This window comes from Mirounga angustirostris, unplaced genomic scaffold (genome assembly GCF_029215605.1).
Source record: "Mirounga angustirostris isolate CCGP_5_RB_7025 unplaced genomic scaffold, mMirAng1.0.hap1 SCAF_2, whole genome shotgun sequence".
NCBI lineage: Eukaryota > Metazoa > Chordata > Mammalia > Carnivora > Phocidae > Mirounga > Mirounga angustirostris.
Genome location: NW_026991710.1, coordinates 77,305,694 through 77,321,323, shown reverse-complemented (window position 1 = coordinate 77,321,323; position 15,630 = coordinate 77,305,694). Strand labels below are relative to the sequence as shown.

General features: G+C 41.5%; 1 protein-coding gene across 4 annotated transcripts in view; it reads right to left on the bottom strand.

The window, feature by feature from the left end:
- Positions 1-4,421: 4,421 nt before the first annotated feature.
- BMPR1B (bone morphogenetic protein receptor type 1B) overlaps positions 4,422-15,630 on the bottom strand; it is a 401,636-nt gene continuing 390,427 nt past the window's right edge. For all 4 annotated transcript variants that reach the window (XM_064584821.1, XM_064584822.1, XM_045880732.3 and 1 more), the window contains 3 exons: positions 13,537-13,712; positions 9,886-10,016; positions 4,422-8,335 (listed from right to left, as the gene is read on the bottom strand). In XM_064584821.1, coding sequence (XP_064440891.1) covers positions 8,210-8,335; positions 9,886-10,016; positions 13,537-13,712 — 433 coding nt within the window. In that variant the 3' untranslated portion in view covers positions 4,422-8,209. The remainder of the gene's footprint in view (positions 8,336-9,885; positions 10,017-13,536; positions 13,713-15,630) is intronic.

Sequence of the window (15,630 nt, the reverse complement as noted above, 5' to 3'; positions counted from 1 at the left end):
ATTGTCTTCAAAAGAGTTCATGGCTCCCAGCTTTTCTGGTAGGCTTGTCCCCTCTCTGTATTGATTTGTGGTGGGATAGTAATGGTCTCAACTCAACCAAATGTAATATATGCCCCTGGACCTATTTTAGAAAGGTTGCGGGAGGCATCACCGGGACAAACCAACAGGAACTCTACACACATACTCATACACAAAACCACACAACTCTAAGATGCTGTTGCCCAGCTGGCTATATACTTAAGACTCTTGGTATTGAAGAGCTCTTCTGGAATCCCAAGTTGGGAATCTCTGCAGAACCTCACAAGAGTTGGGGCCCACCCGTTGTTGAGAAGAAAACAAGGAAGCTGCCCCAAGATACAGGCAGCTTGCCCACCAGCCAAAGTGTTTGCTGCCTACCAGCCTCTTCACTTGCCATTTCAGATTTGTGCCTCAGCAAAATGATAAATTGCTGAAGGCCATCAGACTTCAGGGTCCCTTATAAATATTACCAAGTTCTATGTGTCATCCTTCAATTCCAAAGACCTGTTGGAATTGGCACCATCAGAGCTGGGGTTGAACCTGATGGCACTGACCCAGGGGGGAATAACCCTCACTTCTGGAGTTCAGAATGTGAATCGTAGGCAGGTGTTGCTGAGCGGTAGCCTAGGAGTAGATGAGCCCTTGACCTCTGAACCTTGGCACTATGATGAGGCAACATCCAGGAATCACAACCTGAGCTATCGTCTACATGTTAAAACAAACCTGTCTTAGAACAGCTTGAAAGAGCGAGAAATCGACAGCCAGTGGAAAATGCCTTTCTTTGCCTTTCTATATTCTTCAAGTCTCATGTGACGCCTGTAATCGTAGGGGTGGGAGTTCAAGTGCACACCCCTCCTGGCCTTGGGGAATAAAGAGGACAGCAATCAGAACAAGTTGAGTGAGTGATTTGCATTCTCCTCTTCACTCTTCCCTAGACCTGCTATTGGTAGTGAAGCCCTCGCCCTCCAGACAGAATGCATTTAGCCCAATTGCAGGGAGTGTCATCGCTGTGTGTGTGTGGGATGTCAGTGTTGGATGTGTTCATTGAGTTGAATGTGGAGCTGTAGCAAGTTGGTGACCTTCCTCTTTGCTTTCTAAAGAAGACAAGCAATGTTTGTCAGAGAAAAAATCCCCAGCAGTCTGTGGTGAAGAGCCTGTGTTATCCACCTGCTGTTCCCTTTGGAACAAGTTCAACTGCAGAAATGTCGGATTGAGATTTTGTGCTTTGTCATTTTTCTTTTGGAAACACGACAACACAACTTTGGCTTTTCAGATATGGAACACTTCTTTTGTTGTTGTGGAGTTCCCTCTTGCTGTATCTTCTATGCAATTCCTTTTCTAGAAAATCCCTGGTGGAGGAGTGCTCTCTGGGCATCCCATCCGCCATGCCGCTGTGTGGTGGAGGTGAGGGATGCCCGCTCTGGGTGTTGCTCTTCTCTCTCTGCTGCCTCCCCCCACTTTTTCCTGCAGTCCCTTGGTTTGTAAATTGCCTGCATTTCTTCTGTCAGCCAACATGTACAAAATGTAAGAAAGAATTTTTAAACAGGTAATAAATTATATTTATAAGCAACAGAGAGTGCTACCTCCTTTCTTTTTTTTTTTTTAAGTAGGCTCCATGCCCAGTGTGGAACCCAATGTGGGGCTTGAACTCACAACCCTGAAATCAAGACCTGAGATCAAGAGTCGGACACTGGGGCGCCTGGGTGCCTCAGTTGGGTAAACGTCTGCCTTCGGCTCAGGTCCTGATCCCGGGGTCCTGGGATGGAGTCCTGCATCAGGCTTCTTGCTCAGTGGGGAGCCTGCTTCTCCCTTTCCATCCATATTGACGAGCACCTGCTTGGGGGTGTGCATGCTCTTTGTCAAATAAACAAAATCTTAAAAAAAAAAAAGTCGGACACTTAACCGACCAAGCAATCCAGGCACCCCCTCCTTTGTTTCTTCATAACGAAACACTCCCTCTGTGTGAAGAGTCACCGTGTCTCTTTAGCAGCACAGAAAAGCTCTTAGATCCTGCAAGGATGGTAATCACAACCTCCCTTGGGGACAGGATGAGGTTCTAGGATTGGTACCTCTCAAGTCTCTGTGCACACTGGAATCACCTGAGGAGCTTTAGAAACTATTAGTGCCTGACTCCCAACCCCAGAGATCCTGATTTTATAGATCCAGGGTGTGGCATGGTTGATAAGAGTGTTTAATGCCCCCAGGTGATAGTGATGGGCAGTTAATGGGGAGACCCAGAGTCTTAGAAGAGTGGCATCAGAAGGCCCTGGGGAGCTTGTGGATAAAAGGAATATGAGGCCCTACCCTGAGAGATCTGATTTTAAATGACGTTTACAAACAACTGCACTACTAGGTAGGAAATGAAAGGTGAGTCCAGAGCTATAACAAATGCCATCACACAGACATGTTCAACTTGGTACAGGACCTTCTGAGAGTGGGGTCATCTGTACGTCGCAGTTGTGACCAGAAAAAATAGAAAATGACCAATGCCAAGAGAAGACTCTGTTCTCTTCAGCTGGGATTCACTATCCATCTGCCTTTAAGTCCTATGAATGCCCGTAGCATACAGAGGGGGCCCAGAGGGGGTGGAAGAGGTGTGCCCACAGCGAGCTGTGACTTCTTTTCACTGTCCCTAGCTTTTATATCCCGTGGAGCTAATTATCAGTAAGGAAAAGCAATATTGATGAGCACCTGCTATGTGCTTGAAGTGGGGCCTTCCCGTACTTCACATATTCATCTCATTTGTTCCTCCGAAGAGCCCTTTGAGATGGGTATTTTTATCCCATTTACAGGGGAGAAAATGGTGCTCAGACTATGTACTTCCACAGAAGTGAGAAAGTGCAAACCATGGAACGTGAGCCAAGTTGATCTGAATCCCAGTGCTGGGATGAATTCTCTTGGCATAAGCGCAACTGGCTAAACACAGCCAATCACATGAAAACTCCTGAGTCCCCAGGAACTCCGATGCAAGCCTTCCTACATATTCTCCGTGCCCAGACAAGTCTGGGTTTCCTCTCTCCTGATCCAGGCTCCAACAGATCTCCTCAAAACTTAACTTTCTACACTGCCTTCCAAGATTCACACTCAAGGAAAAAATCCCCTAATACTTTCCCTCTCCCTTTGCAGAGGGCTTTCTCTTGTCCAAGGGGACACTGTTCCCAGGGCAACAGCAATGGCCTCAGTCCTCCATACCCCACATACGTCACAGTTGGGAGGAAAGTTGGGGCCTTTCTCCTGCTGTTCTCTTGCTTCCAGACCACTGCCCTTGCGTGGAACCCACTGCTGTGCATTTCGGCCCATGAGGCCCAACTGGCCCCAGTCTCTACTCTCTGCCCTCACAGACTGCTCCCCCCCCCTCCATTCTCCTGTGGCCCTGGAGAGCTTGGCCTCTCCATGTTCCTTTTCTTAGACTGCCTACCATCCTTAGGAGCTCCAGGATCCACCAAGACTGATCCAAAGGCCTGACTTTTAGGTTCCTCTTTTGTTACCAATAATCTTGTCCACTAATGAAATCCTCCACTCCCGAGATCACACCCTTCCGCCTGTCCTTAGCCTTGTTGCCCACCGCCCTGAGGCGAGATGCGGGCTGCAGTCCCTTTCTCAGTCGCTGCTAATAGGCAGGCCACCTCAACCCCAGTAGTGTTCTCTGTGCCGAGACCTAGTTTCTCTCAACCCACCAGCTTAAAGTGCCTCCACTTTAATCCCTTCCCGACTCGGCCACTTCAGCCATCTCCCGGATGTCGGTAGGCCACGTTCTGCATGATCCATTGTTGCACATGCCCGAAAACCCTCAACCCTGAATGAATCCGTCTGTTGTGGTCTCCAAGCCTACATTTTGGGAGCCGACAGAAACTACACAGAAAGGTGGCCCTATGACTTTGTACTGAGAGCTAATCTTCAGTAGCGGCCGAGTGCTGACTTTACACGCGACGCATGGATTATTTCATCTTCAGAAGTGCTCCATGCATCAGATGCTAATATTATCCACCTCTTCAAGGAACAGAAATGGGGTCTTTGAGAAGTGAACACAGGCCTACTGTCGCACAACTGAGGGGATGAGAGACACCACAGGCCATACTCTGGGCCACTAAGCCACACAGTTGGTCTCATCAGCGAACTGGGCCCTCGGGGCCACCCATAACCATCTGGGCTATAATTTTCCACAGTGCAATTTTAACCTGTCTCACTTCTCCCAGACCACTGACTTCCCTACCTTTCCTCTCACTCTCAACAGATGACTAATTACAGAGAAAACAGAAGCCATCAGACCATTTCTCCTGCTCTCCCGCCCCAAACATACCAACTTACCTGCATCGCTCTCTTTCATGGCTGCCTTCCTGCCTGTTCCAAATGTGATATTTTCAGAGACAGAAAAAAGGCACAACTATAAGATAACAGACATGTTCTTTCCAAGGGGAGAAAGAAACCATTTTATTTCGGGGAATGTTAAAACAAAGCCATATACAATTTGTAACAAATACAACTGTTTGTTCCCTAGTCCTGAATAATTACAGTATATACAAATTCAATAAGGCACTGGTTCCCCAAAAGAACACAAATGAATCTTCTTTTGAAACAGACAACAAAACCCCTTATATATTGCCAACTTTTCTCCCAAAAATATGGCATTGTGTTTTGTTTTGTTTTACAAGAGGAATCATAATTGCTAAATTAAATCACTTCTGATGCCATGTCTTTCATTCCCACTGCTGTGTGACTGGGTTTTCTAAGGAGATATAACTACAGAACTATTCAAGTTTAAAAAATTCGGCTTCTTTCAGTGCCTTTCTGCTCACAAAGAAGAACCAGAACAGACCAACAATGTAAACCACCGTAACTTCTAATGAGTATGCATGACTCTTAGGAACATGAAATTCTGTCATTATTCAGTATTTCCTATACCTGACTATACAACAACTGAAATGTGTCAAAGGATTTCCTGTACATAAAATCGTGGCATGTTTTCTAAGAAGCTTTATGTTTAAAGAATAAAAAGAATGATCACGAGTGACTTGAGAGTGGTGCTGTCCGGCAGTCAAAGGCCTGTCTCCTCCTACGCAATGTTCATAGCACTGTCCCTTGTGACTTAACCAACTACACACTTTCATAAATAAATATTATGTTTCATTTAGTACTTTATTATCCATAATATTTTACTCTGTAATCCACATAATGGAGTTGTGCCAGACTCCAAACTGAGCATAGTATTTATATATACATATATATTTATATAATATATACACACATACATAAACTCTAAACCTGAACATCTTAGCATACCAAACTTATATTAGCTAACAACTAATATTTTAAGATTCCCCTGAAGGGGAGGGAGCGATTAGGAGAAAAATCTTAGTCTTTGAAAGAGTCCTGAAAGGAGGCAATCAACTATATTAATTTCCAGGTTCCCCCTTATTCTATTGAAAGACAAAACAAAAAAAATAAAAAATAAAATAAAATTCACTTCTGAGCTACTAAAAATTTAAAAACCAAAAAGGATTATTTGGAAGTGAGTAGGTAGTCTCTTTAAATTTAGTATTCCCTAAGTAAGGCGGATTTTGGTAATAAGACACAAAGAAAAATCTACTCATAAATAAATTCCTATCTCATTGAAAGACTCTAATAACTAAATGGATCTTTTTAAATATCTCAAGAGTACTTTTTAAATGTTCATAGTGAGTAAATCAGGTTGAGAATTAGAAAGTAAGCTCTAGATTTTTCCAAAACAACTAAACGAATAATATAGAAGAAATTTGTATGCTGTTTTAATTTCTTCCCATCCTTCATTGGAACCAACGCCTCTCTAAGAATCTAGTTTACTTTCAAATCATCGCCTCCCCACAAAATATTTTGATTTGAAGTTATCTATGTATAAAAATTTGCCAAAAAGAACACAAATTTTTATCTAAGAGGTAAGCAAACCCAACCTCGCTTAAATTGAGGGAAAACCAAGAAACACAAACGTGACCCCACTTAACGGGCATCCGTGTTTACTCATTTGTTTGTAGATTATCAAAGTAGAGGCACTGAAGCGTCTCTCCACGGCTCAGATGATTATCACACGTAGTTCTAGGTACATATTCCTTCCAAGCTATAACAAAGAATACAATTTGACACAAGGGAAAGGAACATTTGTTTACATTGCTGTTTTGGTGATTTTAATATCACTACAAGCAGCATTCTAATTACAATTATATTTGGAAACAACTGTAATTTTTGAAACACAGAAATTTTGTTCCTTTTCAAGGGTTAAGAAAATCTTTCTTTGTTACAAACAAAATGCAGGTATGAAGCACTGGGAAGTGAATGCTTAGAGTGGAGAACACCAATTCTCCTTGTTCTCCCAAACTTACGCAGGGCTCACAACCACTCTGTGCTCTAAGAGGTTTTCAGGATGAACAAGTCACCAGCTGCAAGCCTCCTTCAGAAGTGAGGAGAATATTTTTTCATTTTTCTTGCAGCTGTCAATTTTTCAAAAACCCTCCATCCTTCAGGCACCAAGTGGTGAAAATGTGTTATAAAACAGCGCCCCCTGGAGTATTCTGGAAGGAACGTCGTTTTTAAAAAGACCAAGGAGAAGCACTTCCCAATTCTCTACTGAACACTGCAGAATTTTCGAGGAAACAAAAGAAAACCAAAGAAAAGTAAGGAAATTAAATGAACACGGTTGAGAGGGGTGCGCACAATTCTGAGCTTTTTGTTCCTGTTGCTAAGGAATATTGGCCCTGTCAATGATTTGACTCAACGTTCCTCGGAGGTTTAAAACCTCAAAGAATTGAGTAGGTGAGGAGATGTTTTGCAGAAGTGCCACAGAGAAGAAAAAAATACATAAATAAATTAAAAAGTGAACTGAGCATTGCGAGAATAAAATAAACTGAGTCAGCACTCCTCTAAGATGCGAACTTACCATGTAAGATGTACATGCTCGATCTAGATCTCTTTTAGAATAATAAGTCACAGCAGCTACAATATTTTGTAGTTCTTTCTGCTGTTCCATCTGGAGGTTATATTTCTATTTTAAGTTACAATCAGTTAAATTAACCTGACATACTTTCCTCTCCTTCCCTTCACTCAGACACAAAAGAGACAATTACAGAAAGAAACCGTCTTTATCTATACACAATAAGGTGTGCGTCCTTTTCCCTTGTGCTTCTAGGACGGGCTTGTCTGCATAGGTAAGAAACAGGGCATTTGCACCCCCACCCTCATCCTCTATCCGACTGACACACTTTTCTTACAACGCAGGAACAAATTATCTCTATTTTAAAGAGCCTTGTTTTCAACCCAACTGCTGGCAATTTTATTTCATATTGATCTCTTCATTTGAGAGATCAAAACCAGGCGTGGGTCAATTCTCTGCACATAAAAAAAAAACCACCTTTGTTTGTGTTTAATGAAAAGGAAAGGATTTTACCATGACAGAAATGCCTTAAAAGAATCAGAAACACAAAGTGGTTCTGAAGAATGACATCGACACTTAACTACTACTAACGGAGCCACAGAAAAACTTCATTTGTTCCATATCGTCTGAAGCTACAAAAGGGCACCCGCAGGAATCCCAAAACTTGGCCCCAGACAGGTGGTATTTGTGCCCAGGTGCATTCACATTGCTGCGGCGGCCCCTAAAGGCAGGGCTGGCCAAAGTGGTCTGAGGAGGCAGAAGCGGGAAGACTTTCAGATGAGTTCCATTCTATGTTCTCCAACTCCACAGACTGTCCTTTGGTGTGCAGAGTGCAACAAAATTTCACTAATGGAAAAAGATATCTTAAAATTTACCTTCCAGCAGAATTTCCGGGAAGAACTTCCATTGTTGTTATTTAAACTGTAACAGTATAAACCTTAAAACATCTACATTATTTGTTCTATTTTGGCAAAATTAAAGCATCTTTTGGAAAAAGAAGAAAAGGCAATCCCAAAATACAGGGCTTTCTTAGAAAGCAACATGCATCATATATCTTGAACGAGTTACCCAAGCGGTTTTTCCCTCCTACAAACAGACATGATGAGAACATGTTTCTGGGAACTTCTCTTTGTCCAGGCTGCTCCCTGAGAGGTGAGGCTGAACCCACTGGGAAGCAGGATGATGTTCAAGGCTCGTACTGTGGATGCTTCTGGAACATCTTTTGCTCTGCCCACAAACAGAAGAATATCTACTGGCTTTCTCCAGAGATGCTTATTTCTTCCCCTCACATCAGAGTTTAATGTCCTGGGACTCTGACATTTTGGCTAGTGTTTTCTTAACACGCAGGGCTGTCAGTCTTGACGCAGGATTGTGAGCCCAGCATTCCATCATGAGTTTTCCCATCTGCCTTAGACACTGTAGGGAGGGAAAGGAAAACAGGAGTAACACTAGAGAAATATATTATCTACAAGGTTGCCATTCGATATGTGGCCTTTAGTGTACGGTTTCTGAAGTTCGGATAATATTTTTCAAAGATACTCCTAAAACCATGTAGACAAAACTCCATAAAAATTCTTTGGTCATGCAAATTCTAAACGACTAAAACATTTTCTTGTCTTCCCCATGACAGCAGCAAGCAGGTGGTTTTGCTGATTGTAGAAGAGTGTCTTTGAAGTCAGTCTTAACCAAATACAAAAATACCCAGGGAGTCTATATTCCACTCCACACTCCTACATTGTTTATAATCCTTGATAAGCTTAAATCTTCTATCTAATTCCATACTATTCAAACAAACATGGTTATTCCTAAATCACAGCTGTCTGCCAAAATAATAGCATTGCACTGTACCATTTAACAAGATTAATAACCTGTGCACAGCCTCGCTAAAACTTTCTCCTGTGCTCTCCTGTGCTACATCAATTATTGGTCTTCCTGTGGAAAAGCACAATTTCACTTCATTAGAACTCCTCAGAGAAGGGATTCTGAGTAATACCAATGCCCATAACCACCCTCAAAATAATGTAACTCCAGCACCTCATAAAGTTTTCTGCATAGCTCATTGGAAAACATAGGCATTATTTAGCATTTCAGTAACGAGACACAAAACCAATGAACCAGAGGTTGCTTTTAAATGCATTTAACATTAAAGAATTAGCTTATCAACAGTGCTCTTTCCATGTGTTTGCATTGGCTTTGGTATATGTTTGATGAGGTGGGTTTTGCGGGGGTTGTGTTTTATCCCGGGGATACTTCAAACTCATCTCTGAATGTCCCCACCTGCCAGAGGGCTCCGGGAGTTGGTGAGTTTGTCAGCTTGGAGGATGGATGGGCAAGATGTGGAGGACGACAGGAGACAGGAAAGGCAAGGCCCACCCAACTCATTTCCTCCTTCTGAACAGCGCTTTTTCGGCCCTGTTTAGGTTTCATCACTGTCTCCTGAGAGCCAGGCTGAATATGGATTTCTTCAAAGCGCATCACATCATCCCTACTAACAAAGATCCACGGCGCAGTCAGGCAGCTCAACTACAGGCTCGTATCCCTTCTGTGTAAAGAAAACTAGATTCTGCAGATGCCTATCTTTTCTCTCATCAAGATGAGAGAATGGTGTACGCTCGTCTGTCATGGAGAAAATTCAAGGTGCTTTAAAGACACACACACAGAAATAACATCCTTTATGCAAATGTCAGGACATCACAAATAAATGGAATAGTGTTACCTATTGTACAGGCTAAGTGGTAACCCACCCAATATACTCTAGAAGTAGCAAACTCAAATTGGCAAAAAGAAACAGATAATTTAACATACAACACTTAGCTCCATATCAATGACTGCGCAAAGCACCACCACCACCATCATCAAAACAAGGAAGGAGGATTCCTGTAATGAGTATCCTCCAGGATTTGGGCAAAAAAGAGTAAAGTCTGTTTGGAAACTGGTCATAGCCACATGGTTACTTCAAGCCTTACCTCATCACTACTCCACCGGTTGGGGAATGAGGGACGGAGCTTTTTGATGCAAACAATCTCTCGCATGTCCTCGTAAGAAGGGTCACTGGGCACCAGATCATGATACGGAAGCTGGTATTCTTCCACTATACCTGAAAATATGGGTTGTTTCTAAATTATTATTACTATTACTATCTTATGGGAGGTGGAAATAAAAGTCTAACATACAAACTGTTCTCAAAGCAAAGTTCTATCAAGTACTCAAGCCAAGTTCAGGCTAAAAAAACTGCAAAATAAGTCTTGAAAAAAAAATGTGCCCAAATGACACCTAATCGAATTAAAAAACATAAATAGAAAACCTAATGAAACATATTATTATAGGGTTTCAAGCCTTTTTTTTCTAATTTCCCAAAGCTAAGTAAAACAAGCCATCTCAAATTTATTTCCAATTTTATAAAGGGTCTTGTATGCCAAATTTTAAAAAGTCTACATTAAATCTCAATGCAAATTTGGCAGACACATCCCAAACTCATAACGCATAATATGTGACTGTTTCTATTACTGCAATATGAGATTATGAATCTCATAACAAATTTGGCAGTGTATCATACTTGAACAAAATGTGAGATTTACATTTTCTTTCTGCTTAATCATAATAGTGCATTTTTCCACATTTACATTTTTAAAAATTATACACACCTAAAAATATTAACCATGATTTTTTTTAGGTGCAAGTACTGTCTGATTTTTACTGTTTTTTTCTTTAAATTTTCTGTATTTCACAAAACTTTCTATAAAAAAATACATTATCAGAAAAAAATTGGTACTGTTGAAAGAAGGGTTAAGAAATATAAGTCTGTCATCTTCGGAAAATGGCCCTTATCATGACAAATTCCATCTCATATCCTAGTATCTACTTTCTACCTTATTCCGTTTGTCCTTTAGAAAAGTAGGCTACTTCTATCTTCTTTTCAACCCTATCTGATTAACTCCTCACAATAATTATAAGCAGCCTCAGTCCTTAAAGGATGCCACTCGGAGTGAGCAATCTATCTGGAGCACATTTCCTCCCTTTCCTAAAATCATCTATTATAGAAATGTCATTGCTTTGTATCTGAACAAGATGATACTACCAAGTTGGTGGATTTTATCCAATGCATCATTAAATTTGCTGGGGTTTACTCGGACAAAATCTGGAGTCTGTATTATGCCCTTTCTTGCAAACTCAAACCCATATATAAAGGACCAGAAGGTTCAAAAGTTTCCTCAGACTATTCCCACTCACCATTTATTCTGTCCCTCACCGAGCCCACACAGCGTAATTATATGTATCTATGTGAATAGTTCCTTCCATTGTGTTTCGATTCTATAGGAAATACTAAAAGCCCAGGCCCTAACACAAGGGGTTGCTCACTTCATTTGAGTTCTTCCTCCCTTGCTAATTCTCAAGACAACGGTTCTGGAAACACCGTGAGGGCAAAGACCAAGTCTGTCTGATTCCTCTCAGATTTCCCTCTGTGTCTAATGCTGGTGCTATCACCTGGCTGGAATGAGGCACCGTGGTGGGGTATATATGACAACAGACACAGAGCCAACCACATACAGTTAGGAAGTAATCAAAGTCCATCTTGGAACTATAGGCCTTACCTCCTTCTCCTTATGCAAGTAAGCTATCAAAATGTCCATACTGGCTGCCATTTAATTGTGTCTGAAACCTCAAAAATTCTCTTTTTCTTCCGAAGTTTAGAAGATCTACATCCAGACTCTACTTCACCCAAAAGTGTCTAGACTAGAAAGACAAGCCCAAATCTTCCAACATCCTCATAAAGGAAAGTGTTGGAGAATAGAATTTTGTGTGTTTTGCCTTTCTGGAAAGAGAAGACAAACTTGCTTGCTAGGAGCCTACTGTATACCAGGCAAGTATGCTATACACTAGGGTACACACTACACCAAGTATGGTATACTATATACCAGCAAGTACGCTGTATAATTTATCTTGCTAAATTCTTAGAAACACGTTTATGAGAGAGCATTATTATCCATATTATCCAGATGAGAAACTTGGTTTTGAGCGATTCAGTAACTTGCCCAAAGCCATAGAGTTGATATGGCGCAGAGCCTAGAATCTAACATCTCTGGTAAACACAGACCAATCTCTTAAAGAGATAAGGCAACACCTTAGTACCTCTCCAAAATGCGCAGGCAAAGACAGACCTAGTAAAGCAATTAACATCCTGCTGTTTTTTATAAGACCAGCTTGTTTTTAAGCAGATTGTTTCTTCTGTATTCTGACCCAGAGGCTTCTAAATATAGGTTCTTGTGGCCCCACTTGCTTTAGATGTTCAGGAAAACATAATTAGAAGGTAATCTTGTGCTCTACTACTCCTTCAACTTCTCTAAACCAATCCTGAGTGTAAGTATGTTATCCTAAAATAGGCTCATCTACTCTTTATAAAACATGAAGCAAGGCATAGACAATTAGTTAACTTATATTTTGCTTAGCTCTTTCCTTCTTCATAGATGACGGGGAATTTATTCACTATCTGGTTAGGAAACATTTCCCATGTTGACTTTCTTTTTGGAGGTCTCTCACTTGAGAGGAAATATGTTCTATTTTAAATTAAGCTCAGAAGAGACTCAGAGCTCCCCGAGTGATTAGAAGGCATGGTGGCACTGCATCACGATCTGTCTCCCAAAGTATAAATGCCTGTTGATTAACTGTCTCTCCTCTGTATTTAAGTGTGAATCTAAATATAAGTTAAGCCTCTACTAACCAAAAGGAAAATATTAAATAAGAGCTAAGATATACTGAATGCTACTTATGTACCAGGCAGTTTTACTTCTCTTTAATTCACTTCCTTCTTAAGATGAAAGAACTGGAACAAAGCTGAGTAACTTGTCAGAGGTTCACGGATAATAAATGGCAGGTCCAAGAACGAATCCCAGTATCATTAAGTGTTCACTGGACTTTCAGAACCTTGGGCAAGCTCAAGGTCTCACAAAAGTGAGCTCAAACTGGCCATGATCAGCAGCAGCAGCATGGTTTCTAACCGAGCATGGCCATGAGTATAACCATAAACATGATACTTGTCACTTCATGAAGCGCCTACAATTCAGCTTCTCACCTAAAAAGCGTTGGAATCTATTTAAAGACAGATGACGCAGCAGTAAACTAAATACAACAAGCAAAAATAATGCCTCTGAATATTTAAAAATGCCTTCTGACATCATCTTACTAGGGAATCCTTGTTTGCAGAAAAATTACCATGACCAGTAGCAACATTCTTATGCTTTAATTTTCTTTTGATAAAAACTTTTGATAAAAAATTTGATATTTTCAAATTGCTTTTTGAAGAACTATATAGAAAGTCAAGTGGGGGGAGGGGTAAAGAATGGGTGTCTCACCCCACATCCCTGTCTCTACCTTAATCTGTGGAGAGGGAACCACAGGGAACGGGGCCTTGGAGAGGGTTGGTGAGAAGAAGCTGGAAAGAGGAGGTCAAACAGAATTCTAAGATGTTAAATATCATTTCCTGGGAGGATTGTGACTGCACCAGCAGAAATAAGGTGGAAAATAAAAGAAAATCTGACTTGGGGGACAATATGATAACTCTGATTTCTGATCAGAAAGCAAGGATCTGTAGTAGATCCAACGTTATCACTGTTACTTACCTCCCGATACACATCTCCTAGCAACCTCCCAGAGGATGAGTCCAAAACTGTACATGTCAGCCATAATGTAAGACTGAAAGTGATTTCTATTTAAGCTCTCATCCAACACTTCGGGAGGCATGTAGCGTTTGGTGCCAACTCGGGTGTTGGGTGGGATGTCAACTTCATTCGTATCACTGAGGAAAAAGTAAAGCAAAGCGCTATGAGCACTGAAAAGGACCAACACGTGACAAATCAAAGTGATTCCTGAACCAGGCTTTCACGCAAAGGTGGGAAGGGATACCTTTTTGAGGAATAACATTTCCCTGAAAAATATTTCTTGTCAAGAGTTTTATTAAATATCCACAGGTAAAAACCCAGTGAAGAGGACAATCAAAGGGAAGCTGTACCATACAAGGCTGCATCGCCCCTAGATCAAATATAAACTCGAAATAATTGCTAAGTATCTATTAAATGTCTACAAAATATCTTCTTCCCCTTTCTATTTTCATAGGTTGGCTCTTAAAATTGGCATGAGTACCTGCCGAGGGGGTTTGTTTGAGACAGTGTTTTTTAAACCAAGTGTTGCAAGGTTTTTAGATGTACAAACAAGGGAAAACAGTGGGGAAGGAAGAGGGTCAACAAAGACCTGAAAATGTTTTACTTTGATAAGGAGGACCCTTAACAAAGCTTTCTATGATCATCATGATTTCATCAACCAGATAACACGTATTTTTTTAATATAAGGAGGAAAGGAAACAAATGATCCAATCAAGAAATGGGCAGAAGACATGAACAGACATTTTTTTCCAAAGAAGACATCCAAATGGCCAAGAGACACATGAAAAAGTGCTCAACATTGCTCGGCATCATGGAAATCCAAATCAAAACCTCAATGAGATATCACCTCACACCAGTCAGAATGGCTAAGATTAACAAGTCAGGAAACGACAGATGTTGGTGGGGATGCGGACAAAGGGGAACCCTCCTACACTGCTGGTGGGAATGCAAGCTGGTGCAGCTACTCTGGAAAACAGTATGGAGGTTCCTCAAAAAGTTGAAAATAGAGCTACCGTATGATCCAGCAATTGCACTACTGGGTATTTACCCCAAAGATACAAATGTAGGGACCCGAAGGGGTATGTGCACCCCGATGTTTATAGCAGCAATGTCCACAATAGCCAAACTGTGGAAAGAGCCTAGATGTCCATCGACAGATGAATGGATTAAGAAGATGTGGTACACACACACACACACACACACACACACACACACACACACTGGAATATTATGCAGCCATCAAAAATGAAATCTTGCCGTTTGCAATGACGTGGATGGAACTGGAGGGTATTATGCTGAGCGGAATAAGTCAATCAGAGAAAGACATGTATCATATGATCTCACTGATATGAGGAATTCTTAATCTCAGGAAACAAACTGAGGATTGCTGGAGTGGTGGGAGGTAGGAGGGATGGGGTGGCTGGGTGATAGACATTGGGGAGGGTATGTGCTATGGTGAGTGCTGTGAATTGTGTAAGACTGATGAATCACAGACCTGTACCTCTGAAACAAGTAATACATTATATGTTAAAAAAAAAAAAAAAGAAGAAGAAGATAGCAGGAGGGGAAGAATGAAGCGGGGGAAATCGGAGGGGGAGACGAACCATGAGAGACTATGGACTCTGAGAAACAAATTGAGGGTTCTAGAGGGGAGGGGGCTGGGGGGATAGGTTAGCCTGGTGACGGGTATTAAAGAGGGCATTTTCTGCATGGAGCACTGGGTGTTATGCACAAACAATGAATCATGGAACACTACATCAAAAAGTAATGATGTAATGTATGGTGATTAACATAACATAATAAAAAAACGGCTATTGTGAAAAAAAAAAAAGGAGGAAAGGAATAACTGAATATAATACCAGCAGCTCCGTTAAAGTTTCAGAACGTGACCCACTGATTACCATTTCCCATAGCCTGGGAGAACATCTGTGGCGTCGGGTGCACCCCGACCTGCAGGATGGCCCTTGCGAACCACTGCTCGGCACAGTGAAGCTGGAGCCAGAGTTCGGCACGAGATGACTGAAGTGGGGAACTACCGTCGCTCAGCTGGATGAC